Here is an 18,370-nt window from a genome sequence, read left to right on the forward strand (position 1 = left end):
AGTCTGTAACAGGACTCTGACTTAATTTTACAGTCAAATGTGTTTGTTGCATACAATTATTATGGCTGTTCCAGGAGCCTTCAGCATTTCTGTGCAGAGCAGGACTTCTTAGTGGAGTTTATTTGCTGGTCACTCACCAGTACCACACACACCGCCCCTAAGCTGGCCACTTTCTAACATCCCAGATCTGCCTGAAGACCACATGCGGGTTTCTGGAGCTCTCCTTCCATTCTGCTAATTTGTTCTTCTTAAAAACCATCCCTGGGTCACTTACACCAAAACAGCAGAAGTCAGAGAAAAGAACCGTTAGCAGTAACTAATACTAAATATACATGGTTTAAAAAGGCATGTGAGAATCAAGAATGAAGGGAAGGGAGGGAAGTTCAGCAGGAATTTTAATAGGAAAGAAGCATTTTTAATGTAGTTTTTTTAACACTGTTATGAAAATCATAACCAAACCCAGTAGGATTCGTTTGTTTGTTTGTTTTATGTCCCGAGGGACTGCTGCCCCAGCCTGTGGAACAGAGAGGAATGCAAAACCCTCGTGGGAGAGGATTTTATTTCCTCCCCAAGCCTTTCATCCTCATGCAGGGCTTCTGCAGTTTATCGGTTCCTGACTCACCCTCTTCCCTAAGCCACCTGGGTTGTTTACGCTTGCTTGCTGCCACCTCCTCTTCCCTGAGCTGCTAAGATTAGCATTGCAAAAGGTTTGAGCATCCCTGAGTGAGAATTAGGTAACACGTAGGAGCCATAGGATGCATGCAGGCCCACAAAACATGCCTCTAGCACCGGAACCACAGTGCTGGTACCAGCTGCAGAACTGCCCTCCGTAACCAGGCACAGAAAGCAGCAGAAGAAAAGCAGAGGATTTCCCTCAGTGAGGTGCAAACATAAAGATACCGCCCATCGTTTTGTCTTCCAAATGCAAGAGCAGCAAGTGAGCTGTCATTTCTTGTTTAGATACAGCCAGGTTTTGAAATGGAAGCACTACAAGTTATCTGTCATAGCGTGCCGTACATCATAAGAGGTGTTCAACCATTTGTTCGTCTGTATTAAGTGATGTATGGCTCAAGAGAATAAATATAGACCATAATACTATATATATATATTATATTTACTGTATATACATATATACTATAGACCAAACCTGACCCTCAGCAAGCACCCAGGTAGCGTTGGTAGGCACCAAAACACAGCTGTAGTAACACACAGCCCTTTACAAATGTATAATTATGACGGTAGCAGACCCAAACCAGTTTTTTTTCTTCCACTTCCATTGGTGTTTCCAGCAGACGAAGCTTTTTGCTCTTTTCATTCAGCAGGCATTTCGGCATTGTTCTGCAGGAATGAATCACTGAGTCATCCGCTCCACGCTGCAGCCTCGCTCGCCCCAAAACGCCTGCTGTCATCATTCCTGGAACAAGGCTCAGAAGGCCCCGCTGGATTAACAGACAGACTGAGAACATTCCTGCACAGACAGGAAAAGCAACTTCAGCCCTTTTGCCTGCAAGCATCAAGATGATCCTTCCCTTGTTTAAGATGTCATTATCTAAGATCCCTTCCTCCTCGTGCCTCATCCGCTTGTCAGCCCGGAGATTAAAATCCTCACGTTTCCAGCCACATTTTGCTTGCATTTACAGCAATGCAACATGCTAATAAATTAATAAATAATCCTCTCCTGCTCCACCTCCCTGGATTTTTATATTGCCATTAAGGAAGGGATTCATCTGGCATCTTAGATGAAGACATCCTCCATTTAGACAAGTGTGCGTGTGTGTGCCGAGTATTTTCTTTAGATTTCCTCTCTGACTTTTAGAGGCTCCAGCTAGGACTGGATGTGTTTCACTGAAAACATTTCTGAGCCAACCTGCACTTTTTACTTGTACCTTTTTATGAGTGAATGGAGTTTAGAGCAGACCAGCAGCTTGCTTCTCCCTGAGCCAGACACTTGCAACTATGCCATAATACCAAGCTGGAGCTGTACTGTGCACAATACACATCCTGTGCAGTGAAGAATATACCTAACGGGTGGAAATGGAATATGAGGAAATGTCAAACTGTTTAGGTAAAAATATAGTTCTAGAAAAGTGTCCTCAAGGTGTTCCGTATTAAAAATATAATAGTAGTATGCAAATATGGCTGAGTTAATCGCTTTCTTAAAAAAACTTCTATTGAAGCAGCATGATTAGAAAAGAAGCAGGCTTCCTTCCAAGGGCAAATTAAAGCAAACAAACTGCACATTTCAAGAATGTTTTTCTGCTCACTGTCAGTTCAGTTTTGGGAAGAAAAAAATATGATGAAGCATTTCTAGTACCCAAAAGAAAACACACTAACCTCATAGAAAAGAAGGAAGAGATTAACGAATACAGGAACCATACCCAAAAAAAGTCGGCTCCTACTTCATTCCAACTGGCAAACACCAGTTATGCATTTCAGCCCAAAATTTTGAGAGGGGTAGGAGTAAGAAATGAGCTTTACTGTGGTTATTCCTCGACCAGCTGACCATTCTGTCTTGTTTTTCTGTACAGAGCTGCAACCAATTTGCCAGGACAAGACTAAGTGCAGCTAAAGCAAATTTAAGGTTTCAGTGAAGAGCTCTTGACCCAGCACTAAGGGCTGGAGGGAGACTGACTGCCACCAGAACTACCCCCGTTGGCCTGAACCTCCAAACATCTGATGGAAGTCCACATGAAACAGTGAGCTTCATTACCTTGGAGGTTGTTATAAACATCTCTGCAAAAGGAAAGCATTCAGCTAGAAACGTTGAAGTGGTTGATCAGAAGGTTTTCAGACTACAGCATGAACCTGAAGAGTGAAAATATTCGCAAAACTGTGTGCCCTACACAGTCACTGCAACCACAAACTAAAGATTGCAAATGGATTCGCCAGCTATGGAAGTGTTTGGTGACCGTACAATGGTTTAGTAGCAATATGTAGATCCTACTTCAAACCAGAAATCCGTTCTGGGCAGTCCCACCATTTCTCTTGCACACCAGATTACATTAAGAAATCAGACAGGTCCCATATAGTTTAAAGAACAATTTGTTAACAGCAGCTTAAGCAATACATCTTCAGGAACGTAGGAAGTATGAGGTAACTTTGCACTGCACAGACAAATGAGAACTGAAATAAATCATGAAAGCAACAAGCCAATTCCGAGCTTTCAGTTTCTGATTGATACACCAATCATGATATCTCTTGCAGGTATCAGTGGAAACTGGTATCAGCTCACTATAAATTCTTGTCCAGCTTTCTTTATCACACCTCCCTCTCGCACTCAGGGGAATAAAACATCAAAGAAATATTGTCAAAGGATAAACAAGTCACAGAAAATTAATTCCAAGTCCTTGAGAACATGCTGAAGGTAAACTAGAAGTCTTAAATTATTGTGAGATTATAATCTAGTTATTGAATAGAATCTATAACCTTGTCATTTCTACCTTCAGAAAACATTTAACAAGCCTTGAGCCCACAGAAACAGCCTTCCTAATCTGAAGTTCAAAAATTATCCATTAAAGTCACCATCTGGGGAAGCAATTGAGCAAGATTTCTACTTAGAGATCTCTGCTTCCATCAACTTAAAGGAATGCTCATCTTCCTTTTTTTGTTGTTGTTTTAACTACCAAAGTCGGATTTGTTGAAATATAATCCCAAAAGTCCCCAAAACCCCAAAAGGTGCCTCTACCTGCGCATGAGAACTTTATCATATATACACCGATATACACACACGCATTCATACACATACATATACAACCAAACACGTAACACAAAGTCTACAAATACTTTCGTTTTATTTATTTATTTTAATACCAGAAATACTTACCAATATTCCATACATTACTAAAGAAATGTGTTTTATGCTACTTTAATTGTCGAAACAGCTTACAAGGGAATGCATTGGTTGTCCCTTCAGAAGTCTTATTTCTTGCAGCTATGACTAGACAAAGCACACCTACTGCAATCACCAATAATGCTGAGTTAATTCTAAGATAACCTGAAGCTGCCAACAGTGAGACTCCACATAAGCAGCTTTTGTCATGCCGTGATGTATGCTGAGAGGAATGCAATGAGGAAAAAAATATTTAAATGACCTGGTAACCTTGGGAATGCTGAGTTCTTCCTACAGAAGCGTCTGCCCATGCATTATCCACGCATCAACACATCACAAAATTCCAATGCCTGCTTTTGCAGCTTTGGAGAACCTACACCAATACACCAAGCTTTTTTTTTTTTTTTTTTTTTTTTCCAGCAGGCCTAAGCCACTCATTTCCACGGAACATTAATTTTATACTTACGCAAAAAGTGTTTTTCCAGTAAGGCTATTTCCAGGTGACCTTTGATCTCATTCAGTCTGTCAGACTCCGTTCTGTTAAAATCCTGGACTCCTGAAGCCATGATGATGGTCCCTGGACCAGCCTATAAGACAGGCAGAACACAGTGACAGCTCAGAGGCACATTTTTGGGTCGTTTAAATATATCAACTTACTTCTGGGGCAGTAAACAGACGGCCATGGGAGAAACATGCAAGTATCAACAAGTCAGCATGCCTCTTATTCGGTGTCAAACTACCAAAATGAGTGGAAACTAATGCAGTGCACAGCATCTCTCCCATGCAGATTTACAGATGGCACTTACGTAACCTCAGGGAGTTAGAGAAAACAGACTTTTTTTGGCCCCCTTACCAGTTCTGCTGCATCATCATGTATCTTTTCTTCACCTGGTTTAAAAAGGTGTATTTATAATATTCCTCGCCTCTTACCATTCAGTGAAGGATGAATGCAACACACCTTACACATAATATGGTGAAGCTAGCAGGAGAAATAGTTTTCTAGATGCTCACTGAGTTATTAGGAAGCACATGCTGTATTCTGCAATAACATTTATGCAATGTGTAACTGTGCAGACTGCAGCCTCTCTGGAAGCAGGGGCCCAGTCCCCCTCCTCCAGCACTGCCCGCTTACTGCTGAGGGATGTGGTTGGTGCCCAAAAGACCTTCCAGGAGGACCACAAGAGGGGGAAGTCAGGAGACTGTGACCTGCCAGCTTTACTGCTGTCACCAACAGCCCCCCCAGCGCTGGAAATAGTGCCCAGTACAAGAATTAAAGAGCAACGTGATCAGTTCAGAAGAACAGCAGTGACAACTGCCACCTCCACAAAGCCAGAGAGGAAAAAAAATGAGCCCACGCAGCAGAAGGCAGGTGATGCTGCCCATTTCTCCTAAAGTGAGCATTTTCAAAAGGCAGGGGAAGGGGTGGGTGAGGGCACCTCCTTGCCAGTGCAGGCTCAGGCCCCGTGTGTGGTTCCCCCGGCCCTAAATCCATCAGTGAGGATTACAGGAGCTTCTCCAACAGCTTACCCCCCAAGCTGAAGCACTAGATTACAGGAACCCACATCCTGAAAAGGATTTTAAGACAAAAATATATTTATCTTAAGCATTTCCCCACCCCCTGTTTATCTCTGAAGACATACAGAGACTGGACTGCTCTCCACAGTTGGTTACATACATTTAACCACGACGGTTTAATTACATCCTTACATAAACTCAGCTAATTTACAAGAAAGTTAATTAAAATACATTTTCTAGGTTTCGGGGAAGATGCACAGAGTTATTTCACTCTGAGATGGGCTGCATTTCAGAAACCCAGCGAGGAGAATCACAGAACCACAGAACCATCTAGGTTGGAAGAGACCTGGAAGGTCACCGAGTCCAGCCTCTGACCTGACACTAACCAGTCCTCCACTAAGCCCTGTCACTGAGCTCTACATCTAAACATCTTTTAAAGCCCTCCAGGGATGGTGACTCAACCACTTCCCTGGGCAGCCCATTCAAATGCCTCACAACCCTTTCTGTAAAGAATTTCTTCCTAATATCCAACCTAAACCTCCTCTGGGGCAACTTTAGCCCATTCCCCCTCGTCCTGTTTGATTCTTCCATGATGCTAAACCTAATTAGAGCCCCAGATTCCTCAGCTGAACCTTTTAGGAAGCAGGAAAAGGAAAAAAGTGCACAAAACACTGGGAACATGACGATTAGGGTAAAAAGGGTTCATTTGGAAAGTCTACAGACATGTAGATTTGCTAAAGGGTTAGACCCAAGAACTCTGACATTAGTTAATGGGTTAAAAATCAGCAGGTACATGTAATTAAACTAACCCAAAATGTTCACACTGACCCTCTAAGTTAGGGAAAAAATAACAAGACAAGTTAAAACCTAGGGCTGCTTGCGGAGAATGCTAGGAGCAAGATCAGACAATTGCTTTCTAATAACGAAATGGTTTAACCAGAATAGGAAGATTTACAGCAAGACAAGTTTGGTGGCAAACAGAGCCCTCTTTCCAAAATCAGTGACACCACGGGGTACTAACGAATACAATCTAGCAGTGCTCAGAAACCTGAGCATTTACAGGGGAGGGATAGGGGAGACATTGAAGCAGATGGTTCCTCTGTCACACATTTCTCTCCACACCAACACACCTTGCTCTGTCAAGAGGCGTTAATGGGATAGAAAGATAAGAAAGGAGTCTGTCACATTCACCCGAGGTCAGCCGCCTGCCCCTGCAGTAAAAAACTCCCCACCTCTGCATGGAGCAGGCATAACTGCCTCCACTCACGGGTTAACAAAAATGTCCCTGTAATGCCAGCGTTAACTGGGTAATAACGTTGCTTTCTTCTGCTGCCTTTGTAGGATAGTGCAGACTTGGATTGGGTTAACTAAACTTCACCCAAGTACAGGTGCCCTTTCTTGCTTCTGCATGACTCAGTAAAAGCCTTCAAGCCTTCCACAGATTTCGGCTTTCCCACCCCCTTCTGCCTTCCCAGCTTGGGCAGTATCTGACACCAGAGCCCCCTCAAAATGTTGGCAGTCACTATTATTTAGCGAAGAGGGCTTCACAGCGCCTGGGAGGACAGCAAAATGCCACGGAGTCGGGCAGGAAGAGCTGCAGTCAGAGGGGTTAAAGGCAGATTTCTGGTGACGACAGCGTGCCTGCAACCCGCTGTCAGAGCCCTGAGTTCCTGCTCCAAGCCACACACAGCTCCGGATCTGAAAAACCGCACCTCATCGACCCACGGATGCATTTTTACAGCCATCACCAGTCTGGGTTTTTTGTGACGGCACCTCTGGACCTTTGCCTTCCCCACGCACGTCCCCCTCCATCCTGCCAGCCCTGGCGTTTTGCTTTGTGCACTGAGCTCCGAGAGCACCCTCACCACGCGCCTGGAGCGAGGCTCTGAGTAACTTCTCCACCGAGCAAATACGGATCTGTCTGCCCCGTCTGCAGGGCGGCACGTTTCAGCATTACGTGGAAATGCAACTGTCCAACCCTTTCGGAGAGAGATGATTTTCCTCTAGGACTACCTAACAAGATGTCAGTCTCATTTCCAGGTTTGCAATTAACCTGCTAGAAGAAAGGAGCAATTCCCAAACGAAGCAAAGGCTGGTGCAGCACAGGAGGGGCATTTTAGATGCAATTTGTCCAAGGCAATGGTTGCTGGACCTAGGGAGACTCCAGCTCAGTCATAACATTCTCCCCTTGACTCCTCTCCCCCAGGAAAACCCTCATGTTACATGAAGAGGGCCCACGGTGCGTTCAACTCCTGGATTACTTTCCTTGTATATCCACATGCTACGAAATTCAATGCCCTGGGTTTCTCATTCTGACATTGCACGTGGAGTCTTCTCATTAAGAGGGGTTCACCATGTACCTGGTGTAAGGAAAGGAGAGACACCCAGCCAGACTGCTCAGGAACAAGAAAGCATCTGTGTGAACTGTTATTCCTTCATAGCTATTCTGTGAAGCACACCCCTACCGGGTAGCTCCCAGGGCACTGCCATATTTTGCATAAATTTTAAAAGAAAAAAGACAAATCTAGTGTTAGCCCGGTTTAGAGACTTTTAATATCCTAACCGTAATGTTTGCATCATTCTCTGTATTTTCATATTGTTGTAAATGAGGCAACCGATACAAAAGCGTTTGAGTTTTCAATTGTTGTGTTTCAGGAAAAGCCAATCTGTACTGGAACAGCAATTAAATTAATGTTTTCTGTGCCATAATAATTCACATTTAATCCTAGTGCACTGCCAGGGAACTTGCCTAAGTAGATTAGACTGCTTTCAGCACAATATGCCAGGTACAAGAGAGCTTCCATTTGTAATTCTCGCTGCAAGTTTGGTGCAGAACCTCCCTGGGCTGAAACACAAATTTGTTCTTTCTCCCTTTTGCCCAGGGGGACGTGATCCTCCGCTGCAGAGAGTTCGCTGCACGCAGTACCGGGTGTTTTCTCCTTCTTATAAAAATGGAACACTTTTCACGTTAACAGGACAAAAATTCTTCTATAGCACGAAACGATGAGACAGCTTCAGAAGAGGCAAGGCAAGCCAGAGCTGGCAAATACGAGGAAGGGCTGGGATTTTCAGGGTACAGCCCCACTCCCTGAACATTTGCAGTGTTTTAAAGCTTTTTTAGGTGCTGCCAAATCCAAGAACTGGGATTAACAGAAAGGAGCCCATGTTACACCTACAGAATAGAAAACTGTGACAGCACTGAATTCATGGGACTTTCATTAATCGAGCAATGTGAATTATTCACATAATTCACAACTTATGTTAACTTCCAACATCACAACATGACCAATGCTAATACATTCACTACAAAGAAGCTGGAATGGACCAGTTTCCCACTCCACTTATTCCTTTGATTGTGGTGTTTTGACAAAACAATGCCAAAATAACAGCTGCATATGGTGCTGAATGTCCAACATCTACAAAAATCTACTGCTAAAGTGGGAAGAAGGAAAAATCTGGGAAGCTGCTGACCTGAAAGATGCTTAGGAAAGAGTTAACTTATTAACCAAGACAGCTGTCTGGGCTATGATTTGATCACAGCATCCAGGTACCCACTGAAACCCTAGAAATTATCTGTTATCCCAGAAATAGCAGGTAGTAAGGGCACTTAAATAAGAGACAGGAGAAGTACCCACACAAGGAAATGGACAGCCTGTAGTTGAGAGCAAGCTAGCTCAAATTAAGGGCAAAACACATTTTGAACAGAGCCTCAGAACAGAATTCAAAGAGAAATAACAAATCTTCAAACTCCAGGGCTCTCCTAGCAGCAACCAGCTGTTCTTACAGAGCTGCTGCTTTACCCAAACACCCGTTTGGATGCTTATTCTAGAACTACCTAGGTAAAGCTCACAGTTGTAAGACAGAGAGTAAGATTCCCTTATCTGAGCATCCTTTCTGTCTGTTCAGAGGACGGAAATTCTGCACGTGCTACTTCTGTAAGGTGTGAAGTGCTGGGTCTAGCTCCCACTGCTGTGTTTGTGGCTTGTGCCTGAACACTCACCCTGGAGCTACATCCCAGAGGATGCTTTTCTTTGCAGACAGAGCTCTGCAGCTACAAGCTTTTACGACAAGGCATTTTCCTCTAAAACCTCCACTTGTGACAACTTTTTGCATATGCTTGACGAGTTCAGACACATCCATAAAGAAGAGGCAGCTAATCTGCACATTTCTAATGCGCCCTCTGTACCCCTGAGGCACGGCACAGAAGGGCCTTTCATTCGTGTGACTGTGCTGCACTGTTCTAATAGACCAAGATCTTCCTTTAATGGCTCTGTAACGATTAATACACCAGACTGGAAATTAAAAAAAAAAAAAAAAGTAGAGGGGGCAGAGATGAAGCCTTTGACAAGAGAATGGCTGACAGAGGAGTCAATGACATCAGGGTACTGAAGATGCAGATAAGAGGACTGGGACTCAAATTGTGCATGCCTGTGCTCTTTTCTAAGCCACTAATCTTGCTCTCCTAAGCCCACCAGTTCTGAACGCAGATTTTCAGAGAAACAGTGAAGCAAGAGAAGTGAAAATACAGCACCGGCTCACACGTATATGAGAAGACATACAGCCTAGCTTCCATTTATGCACGAGACTTGCACTGACTTCTGCATGCTTTGAACAGCTCCCTGAAGTATTCAGCAGGGAGAAATCAACACAACTGGGTCTTTTCATGGCCCCTCTCCCAGACAGCATAATCACAGTATAATGCCGTGCTGCTTTCAAAGCCTGTGAAAGACAACAACCCTGTATAAGCAATTTAAGGTTTGAGTTTTAGTCACTGAATTAAAAATAATTCAGGCAGAACTCAAGAATCTGATGGCAGTAGGAAACAGAAATAATTAAGGATCCCTCTGTACACCCAGTCTCAGACACTGCCTTAATATTGACTTAAACATACAAGAATTAATTTTCTTGCTTCGATCACTTCTGCAGCACAGAGGATTATTTCTTCACCCTTCATTTTACGGATGGGCAGAAGCACTTGGGGGACAGACAGATGCCTGCCAGAGCCAAGTGCTAATCCCCCAAACTTCCCGTGTGAAACCTATCCCTTATACTCCAGATCTCTTTCCTCATACACGTTTGCTTGTTTAGCCAGTGTTTGTAGCACAGCTGCTGCTCTTACCCAGGTCCAGCATCACACTGGCTTTGGAACTCACTAACTCCATGAGCAGGGCAAAATAACAAGTTTGATACTGTTCCTGCTTTCCCCTCCCCTATCCCTCTGTTTTTAAATAACTGTGCTCAGCTGTATCCCACAGAGATAGATCAGGACAGCCTGCTTAATCAGCCAGAGAGCAACACAGGTCTCTTCAGATTGTTTTCTCCAATTGTTCAGCTCTGTGTGCTGAGAAAGTAGAGACCACAACGACCACAGCTGTGAGGCTCTATCACTAGCCAAAAATGTAGGTTTAGTACATGATTCCTTGGGCCATACCACCTTGCATCTACTGTCCTCCTAAAGAGACACGGAAAATACTACCTGGGCTTTAATTCAGGTCTTTCCTAATGCTGCCATCCACATTGTCCTGACTGGATATATTCCCTGCTCTCCCCACGTTAATATAATGCCTAAATTTAATGAAAATAAGCCAGTATTTACCTAAAATTAACTCAGAAAATACCACATTGGACGGGCAGAGAGAGTACACTCAGCATATACAATCCATACATATTAACAAGTGACAGATGTCTTCAGCACAATAAAAGCGAAGGAAAGGCATTCAAAAAGACCTTCCTTGCGTGAGGAGCTTGAGGATATGAATACAATAGACTTTTTGTGGCAGAAAACGCTCTGTCATTATCCACTTGTTTGTTCCGTGATCGTAGGAAAAATCTGGCAAAACAGCTCCATATAAGCGTTTGTATGTGATGCTATACAAGAAGATTTTAGTTAAAAACAAACAGCAGAAAACTAATAGCCACTGAGAAGGACACAAGCTGCCAACCCCAAAGGAAATGCTCAACCTTACACACTTTGAAAGCTTTCAGTTTAACTCCTCCAAGCAGTGAGCGTGCCCTGTGCTGCTGGAAATGTGAGCGTTCAGCCAGCAGCTGGACCGAGCACACATGGGGACAAAAACTGCGTGGTGAGCTCCCAGAGAGCTACAAATTCCAGCTTCAACAGTTAAATTACCAAGCTGTAATTTAGATTGTACCCATGAGTCCTGGCTCAGGAACCCACAGCCATTTCAGAAGTTAAAGAAGGATTTTTTATTTCTTTTCTTAAACCAATATTCAGCTTCTCCTGAAGCATTTGCTGTTTAAAAATGACAGTTCTACTGGGATGCTTCTGCTTCCACATGCCAAAAAGTTGTCATAACTGAGGAGTCTTGCAGAGGGTTCAGCCAGCACTGTGACAGGGCAGCGTCTCTGGACACAACATCACAGCACGGAGCGAGGCAGCATGACCCTCTAAGTGACGCCATCAGAAACCGTACGCCTACAGCTCTGGCCAGTGGCCTCTGAGCAGGTCTGAGTCTCTCAGGCTGAAAAGCATCCAGAAGTCTTTCCTTCGTATCTATTTGTTAGTGTTTGAACACAACAAATAAAACTTGACACCATTCAGAAGCACATCCATGGTTATCAAACCCTCCAAAAGTACACCAAACCCTTCAACCTACATCTAAAAGCAATAGCAGAAAGAGGGAACCCTAATATTAAGAAATGATCTTTCCATAAAATGGAAGCCTACTCAAATAGCTTTATTCCTAATCCACACATCTTCAACTGTTAAATCCAAAATACAGGGGCAAGGAATTACAAACTTCTGTTATTTTTTTCTATGTGGTAACAATATAACATAAAATGATATTTAAACACCCAATACTTACAGGGTCTCTCAGCTCTTCATTGTCTCGGGTTGATGTTCGAGGTATTTTCACCGGAATTTCATCTCCACATTCAGTGTCAGAAGCATTTGGAGACTCTGCTAAATCAAGGAACTCATCTCTCTTGTGACCTCTGAACCTTATTTTGTCCAACTTCTTTAGCATGTTCAGCACTGCACTTTTCTGCTTTACCTTAACATGACGGTTGGAGTCTCTGCAAGAAACAAAACATCAGAAGTACTTTAGAAAGCTTGCAACAAGCCTAAAAACACATTCTGATCACTAGCTACCTCTAATTTTCAAGTGTCTTCTTGCCCCTGGAGGAGAAACAATTTGCAGCATATCTTTTTACAAGACACTTTTAACAGACGTGTGGTTTGGTTTTCATTAGTTGGTAATTTACCACCTTCCTCCACTATCATGGCCTCTTTCTCAGGGCTATTTTTAAAGACAGGATGGATGCAAGCTCACAACCTGCACCCCAAACAAAGATTAAAAAGTCTGTTCTTAACAGCTTACTTTAAACAAAAAAAACCTTCAGTTAAGTCCACATTCTTCAGCTTGCTGACATTTCTAATCAAAGGCATGAAAATCCACTAAGCATCACAACTTATCCCTAAATTCCCTGAAAAATATGGAGAAAAAGAGTGGCAAGGCTACCATATCACCCTCCTACTTCAAACTAAAGAAAAGAAGGTAACAATGATTTATCGAAGAGCTCCCATGAAGAATTACAGATTGATAAATTGATATAACCCATATTCACCTGCACAGCCAAAATCCTTTAAATTAGCACTGCTGACAATCTTGCACACCCAGAGAAGGAGCTTTTCTAGATTTCGACTGCTCCCTTTGAGATACAAAGGAGAATCGCTTTATTAGTGATGTTTCCGAATTGTTTAAAGCTAGCATAAGCAAAACTTTACTGTTAAGTGCATCAGTTCAGCCAGTGTTTGTGCAGATCATGCAGATGCTACCCCATCTGGGGGAACAGCAAGTGCCCAGAACATCTCACTTCTGGGGACCACACATTGACAGAAGCAATACTTAAACTTAAGCTGACATTATAATTCAGAAACCCCACTAATATATATATATTTTTTAAAAAGATTATATAAGAAATCTGAATTAACATATGTAAACTTATTGTAATCGTAGCTTTCTAAAATACTGCACTGCATCACTTATGATTTAAACTGGACCCCCTGAAGCAGCCCGATTCAATGCTGTACACCTATCACACCATGTACAAAAGGTCACAAGCTCCAACTTAAATAAAAAATAAAAAGTTAGGTCTTTGATCCTGCCACTTCAGAAAACTAGCACTGGCAGTTTATTGCAAGCTAGCCACAGACTTTTTTTTTTTTTTTTGGTGCAAATTCTGGTCTTCAGCTCAGAAACCTCCACACAGGGGATGCTCTAATACTCTCCTCAAAGAACTTCTGCTAGGTAAAAATCTGCATTGATGCTCTTGTTGCCATTACCATCCTCCCATCCTCTTTCCCCATAGTCCAGATTGCCCTCCTCATCACTAGAAGAAACATGACTGCACATCACCTCCTAACACAAACCTCGTTTCAACAGAGCTTCTATTCTTTCCCTGCAGATCCTCCAACACTTCAGCAGCAACTAATCGCACCAAGTTCAAACCAGATCGTTACCTTCATGACCTGCCTCAGTTTGCACTCTGCCAAGGTTTATTAGCACCCTTAGCTTAAACACAGAGGTTTGAAGCTCATACAAATCCCCCTGAGCACAGCTGGCCCAGAAAAACCAGCCTCGTCCTTTATCGGAGATCCTTCAGGTTGCAGCCGTGTGTTTATTCTTCCTCTTCAGCCTCCTGTGGTAACTCTCCCCAAGGTTATTTTCTACGAACTGCTTTTCTTTGAAGTTCTATTACTTGTCAAAGCTGAGTTTAAAATAGAAACACTTCTGCTCATTCATTGCCTATATGATGAGGAAAGTTGTCAGCTATCACATCCAGAGATATCTGTGGGCCCTGCTATTAATAGCGACTCGAGAACAAATGCTATCAGGGCAGTTTAAACCTCTGATAAGCACTGGCACAGACTGCCACGCTCCTTCCCATCTCAGAGATCTCCATCTGCGATCAGCCAGCGTTACCTAGGACGCGGGTCAGACCCACACCAAGGCAGTTCTAAACCAAGCCCCTCTGCTGCCCAGCCACAACAGCACTTTCAAACGGCACGGCTACAGGCAGAAATAATACGGATGGGGTAGTGATCATGTTAAGTTAAGGTTGGAAAAGTCCTTCAAGATCATCTGGTCCAACCACCCCCCACCACCAATGCCACCACTAACCCATGTCCCCAAGCACCACGTCCAACCTCTCCTTGAACACCCCCAGGGACGGTGACTCCACCACCTCCCTGGGCAACCCGTCCCAGTGCCTGACTGCTCTTTCTGAGCAGAAATGGCTCCTCATTGCCAACCTGAACCTCCCCTGGCACAACTCGAGGCCATTCCCTCTGGTCCTGTCACCAGTTCCCTGTGAGAAGAGGCCGACCCCCAGCTCCCCACAGCTTCCTTTCAGGTAGCTGCAGAGAGCAATAAGGTCTGCCCTGAGCCTCCTCTGCTCCAGACCAAACACCCGCAGTGCCCTAAGTCTCTCTTCACAGGCCTTGTGCTCCAGGCCCTTCACCAGCTTTGTAGCCCTGCTCTGGACACACTCCAGGGCCTCCATGTCCTCCTGGTGCTGAGGGGCCCAAAGCTGAACGTAGTGCTCGAGGTGCGGCCTCACCAGAGCTGAGCACAGGGAGACGATCACCTCCCTGGTCCATCAGTGTCAGTATTTCCTAAAATATTTTTGATCAGGCTGACCATTAAAAAAGGAAATAGTAAAGAATCACGTTCCTAGGGATTTTTCGAAGTATTTTAAGTACAAGAAGCTGTTATATAGAAATACCTGCTTGGTTATAATTTAAAACATTAATATTTTGTCTGAAACTTGTCCGAGCATACCAGGCTTACAGATTACTTACCTACATTAGATGATCCCAAGCAAAAACCTAAGCTTGCCAACAAGCTCCTATGGAAGCTCATTACTTGGCCGCAATCCAAGCACGCATTCCAAGACAGGCTTTTTATGCCAGCATCCTATTCTTCCAACGAGCAACTTTTTTATTTTTTAAGACAAAGATCAATAAATAGAGCAACATTTCAACACTTTCATGTTCACTAGAAAAAAAGCTTCTCAGAGATTTTGTATTCCAAGTGACTTGGATGAAACCTAGCTAAGCTTGAGGAAGCAAATGAGTCTTTAGTAAGACAAAAGGCCAGATTCTGACCTGTAATTACATTTCTTGTAAAACACAGTAACTAAACACCAAAACACCTGCTCCACACCACAGCTATTGAGCCCCTTCCCCTCTCCCAACCACCCAGCCAGATCCCAGCCCCAGCTAGTTCAGCTCTAGGTTTCGGGCTGTTAGATCCCCTACTAGCATCACCAAGCCTGGCATGCAGCTTGTACTTGAAGAGCTATGAGCAAGAACGAAGGCCCACGTCTCCTTCTTCTTTTGAGCTAACTACCAACAGAAAGAAACACAACTATTTTAACTCCGTGCACTGTGAACACACACTCACCTCCTAACAGTCATATAAGTGACAACAGTTGTTCTCACTAGCATACTACAAAAAAAATGACAAATAAGCCTGCTATCACCCTCATAAATTATTGATTTGAGGAAAAGAAAGGCAAATCCCTTCTCCCCAGTCAAGATCATTTCTCCACACAAAGGCCGTGCTATTAATGCAAGCAATGAGCGATCTTTTCCACGTCCAGCTCTGCCACGCAAAGCACAGAGTGCAACAAGGCAGACGCTGACTGTGCAGGACCGATTTAGGTCCAACTTTGTTGCACCTCAGCCAGATCTATTAATATTCCCAGACCCCCTGCCATAATATCGTCGGGATATCTTACATTAACGTGCTTGCAAGCAAGGCTGTTCAGGCACCCGGCTTTTTTTAAGAAGGTGGCTTTTATTTCTCTCGTTGCAGTGGCAGAGGTCAAATCAGCAAAATTAAATACCAGCCTGGTAAAATTATCCCGAAGTCCCAAATCATCTCGTAACAGCTTACGTACATAGGGAGGGCGTGATAAGTGAAAAAGATCTGCACTTTTCACATTTGAAAAACAAACAAATAACAGAACAGTAAAATATCTCTAAAGGTTTCTTTAATTGACATTAATACCCAGCTGCTTTTACAGCTTTTAACCCCTTTTACAGAGGGCCGGAGAAGAAACAACATTTTTTGGGACCTCAATTAACCCCAAAATAACCATGAGACATTCATTTGAACTAACATACCGTGACTCCAACCCCAGAAACAACATATGCACACATTCCCACTTCTGATAAGGAGAAAAATTCGGGGTTCCCCAAATTTCCACATAAAAATTGCAAGGAGATTTGGAGCAGCTTCCCTGCTTGCAATTGCAGAGAGGCTTCAGAGAGGAGGTAACCAGCTGCTGGGGAATGCCCAGAGCCAGCCTGCCCAGCACAGTCCAAGGGGTATCAGTTACAGGGCTTGCTCCTATGAAAAATGCCCTCACCCCTTCATAGCACCGCTCCCCCCACAAACTGCCAGATTTTTGGCAGGTCCTGAGTTAACACCAGCATCCCTTGCTGCCCTGCAAGAGACTAACACGATCTGCTCTTGCATGATTGTGGAAGACTCATCCCTCAGCATGAGCACCAAAAAACTTGCTTAGAGGTTTCAGTTTTCTCTTCACATCCAGTCTTTGACACATGAACATGCTGAATCAGGGTACGAGGTCTCGCAGACCTTGCAGAGATTCAACAGCTAAAGTTTGATGTGCACTTTGTCAGGGGAAGGGCTCTGCTTCGCAGCCCTGAGATTCGTTTTCCTCATCTGTTAACAAAATGCAGAGCCACTACACAAAGTCAAACAGCATCTCCTCAGCAAGCATTCATTGGGAGCCTGGGAAAAAAAACAAACAAACAAACAAAAAAAACACACACACACACAATGCTAGAACATTATGGATGAACTTTAATATAAAGTCCAAAGGCCATAGCAAACTGACACAGCAAAGCAACCACTGAAGCACCTGTGCTCCTTTTGCTAGAAAAACAGCATTTCAGAAAGCTGAAGACATAAATAAAATCAAAATAAATCTAACATACCGCTGGTTTCTCATCTTCACACCTCATTTTCCTTCACATCCTCCTTTGAATCTCAAAATGTCTTTCTACAGAAGTGAAAGGTAAGAGTGCTGGGACTCAGCAAGAGCACGACTGCGTGCGTGTGAACAAACACAGGCAAGTGTCAACACCAGGATGTTTCAGTCTTATCATGAGGGAGGGACATGCAAACGGAGGGAGTGGAAAGTATCAGGCTTACATGAGGTATTCATTACTCCTTCACCGAAGTGCTCCGGTGTATTATCTTGACAGGAAAGCAGGAACAGAGAGATACGTGGATGGTATGAATGTACCAGCTGATACTTAAAGTACTGCAAACAAAGCTCGTTGCGTTTTCTTCAGGACATGCCTAACTAAAACTGGAACCCTTGGTAAAATACCAAAGCCTACAACAAGTTCACAGACCAGCTCTGTATAATGTCTTGTACAAAAGGTTCCCTCTCGACACTAGTTTCCCCCTTTTTAATGGGCAGAATCTCATCTCAAGCCATTGTCTGAACATTTTGTACTTATTAATATTTCAAAAACTTTAACCAGAGAAAGATCAACTGACTGCACTGTGAGATCCTTGTCTGTTCAGTTTCTCTTTCCCCTGTGCACACAGTTTTCCCACTTTGCTCTCCAGAAGGCTCAGATCTATTCAGAAAACCAAACCTTATTCACTGCTTCTTCTCTTGAACAACAGGAAGTGGTTTTGCGCAGATAAAGTTGGTATCTTTCAAGAAAACTGCATTAAGCTCAACTCAGGAAGATGCTGAAGCGCAGGGAAGAAGGGACGCAACCTTCTCCCAACACAGCCCTGTCCCAAATTGTGCTGTGTCCCCAGAGCACACCACCTCAGCTCAGCCCAGACTGAGCAATACATTAAGTTCTCTGTACATAATGTTGTCATCATTTCCACAAAACCCAAGCGCTGCCGTGGCTGGGCAGTCTGGTTCCCCTCCTTCAACACCCCCACCCACAAACCGATCGAGAGCCTTGGAAAGAAAAGCTTTAAGGGCACAGTCGATTTC

The 18,370-nt window shown here is 43.7% G+C and overlaps 1 protein-coding gene across 4 annotated transcripts in view; it reads right to left on the reverse strand.

Moving 5' to 3' along the window:
* Positions 1–18,370, reverse strand: part of GRAMD4 (GRAM domain containing 4) — a 79,152-nt gene that overhangs the window by 41,796 nt on the left and 18,986 nt on the right. For 3 of the 4 annotated variants that reach the window (XM_084306060.1, XM_084306059.1, XM_084306057.1), the window contains exons 2-3: positions 12,172–12,382; positions 4,296–4,416 (exon numbers count right to left, since the gene is read on the reverse strand). In XM_084306060.1, coding sequence (XP_084162186.1) covers positions 4,296–4,416; positions 12,172–12,382 — 332 coding nt within the window. Of the gene's footprint in view, positions 1–4,295; positions 4,417–12,171; positions 12,383–17,339; positions 17,467–18,370 lie in introns of those variants that run through there. The other variant, XM_084306058.1, reaches the window with a different exon arrangement.

This window comes from Netta rufina (assembly GCF_964035555.1).
Source record: "Netta rufina genome assembly, chromosome: 1".
Taxonomy (NCBI): Eukaryota; Metazoa; Chordata; class Aves; order Anseriformes; family Anatidae; genus Netta; species Netta rufina.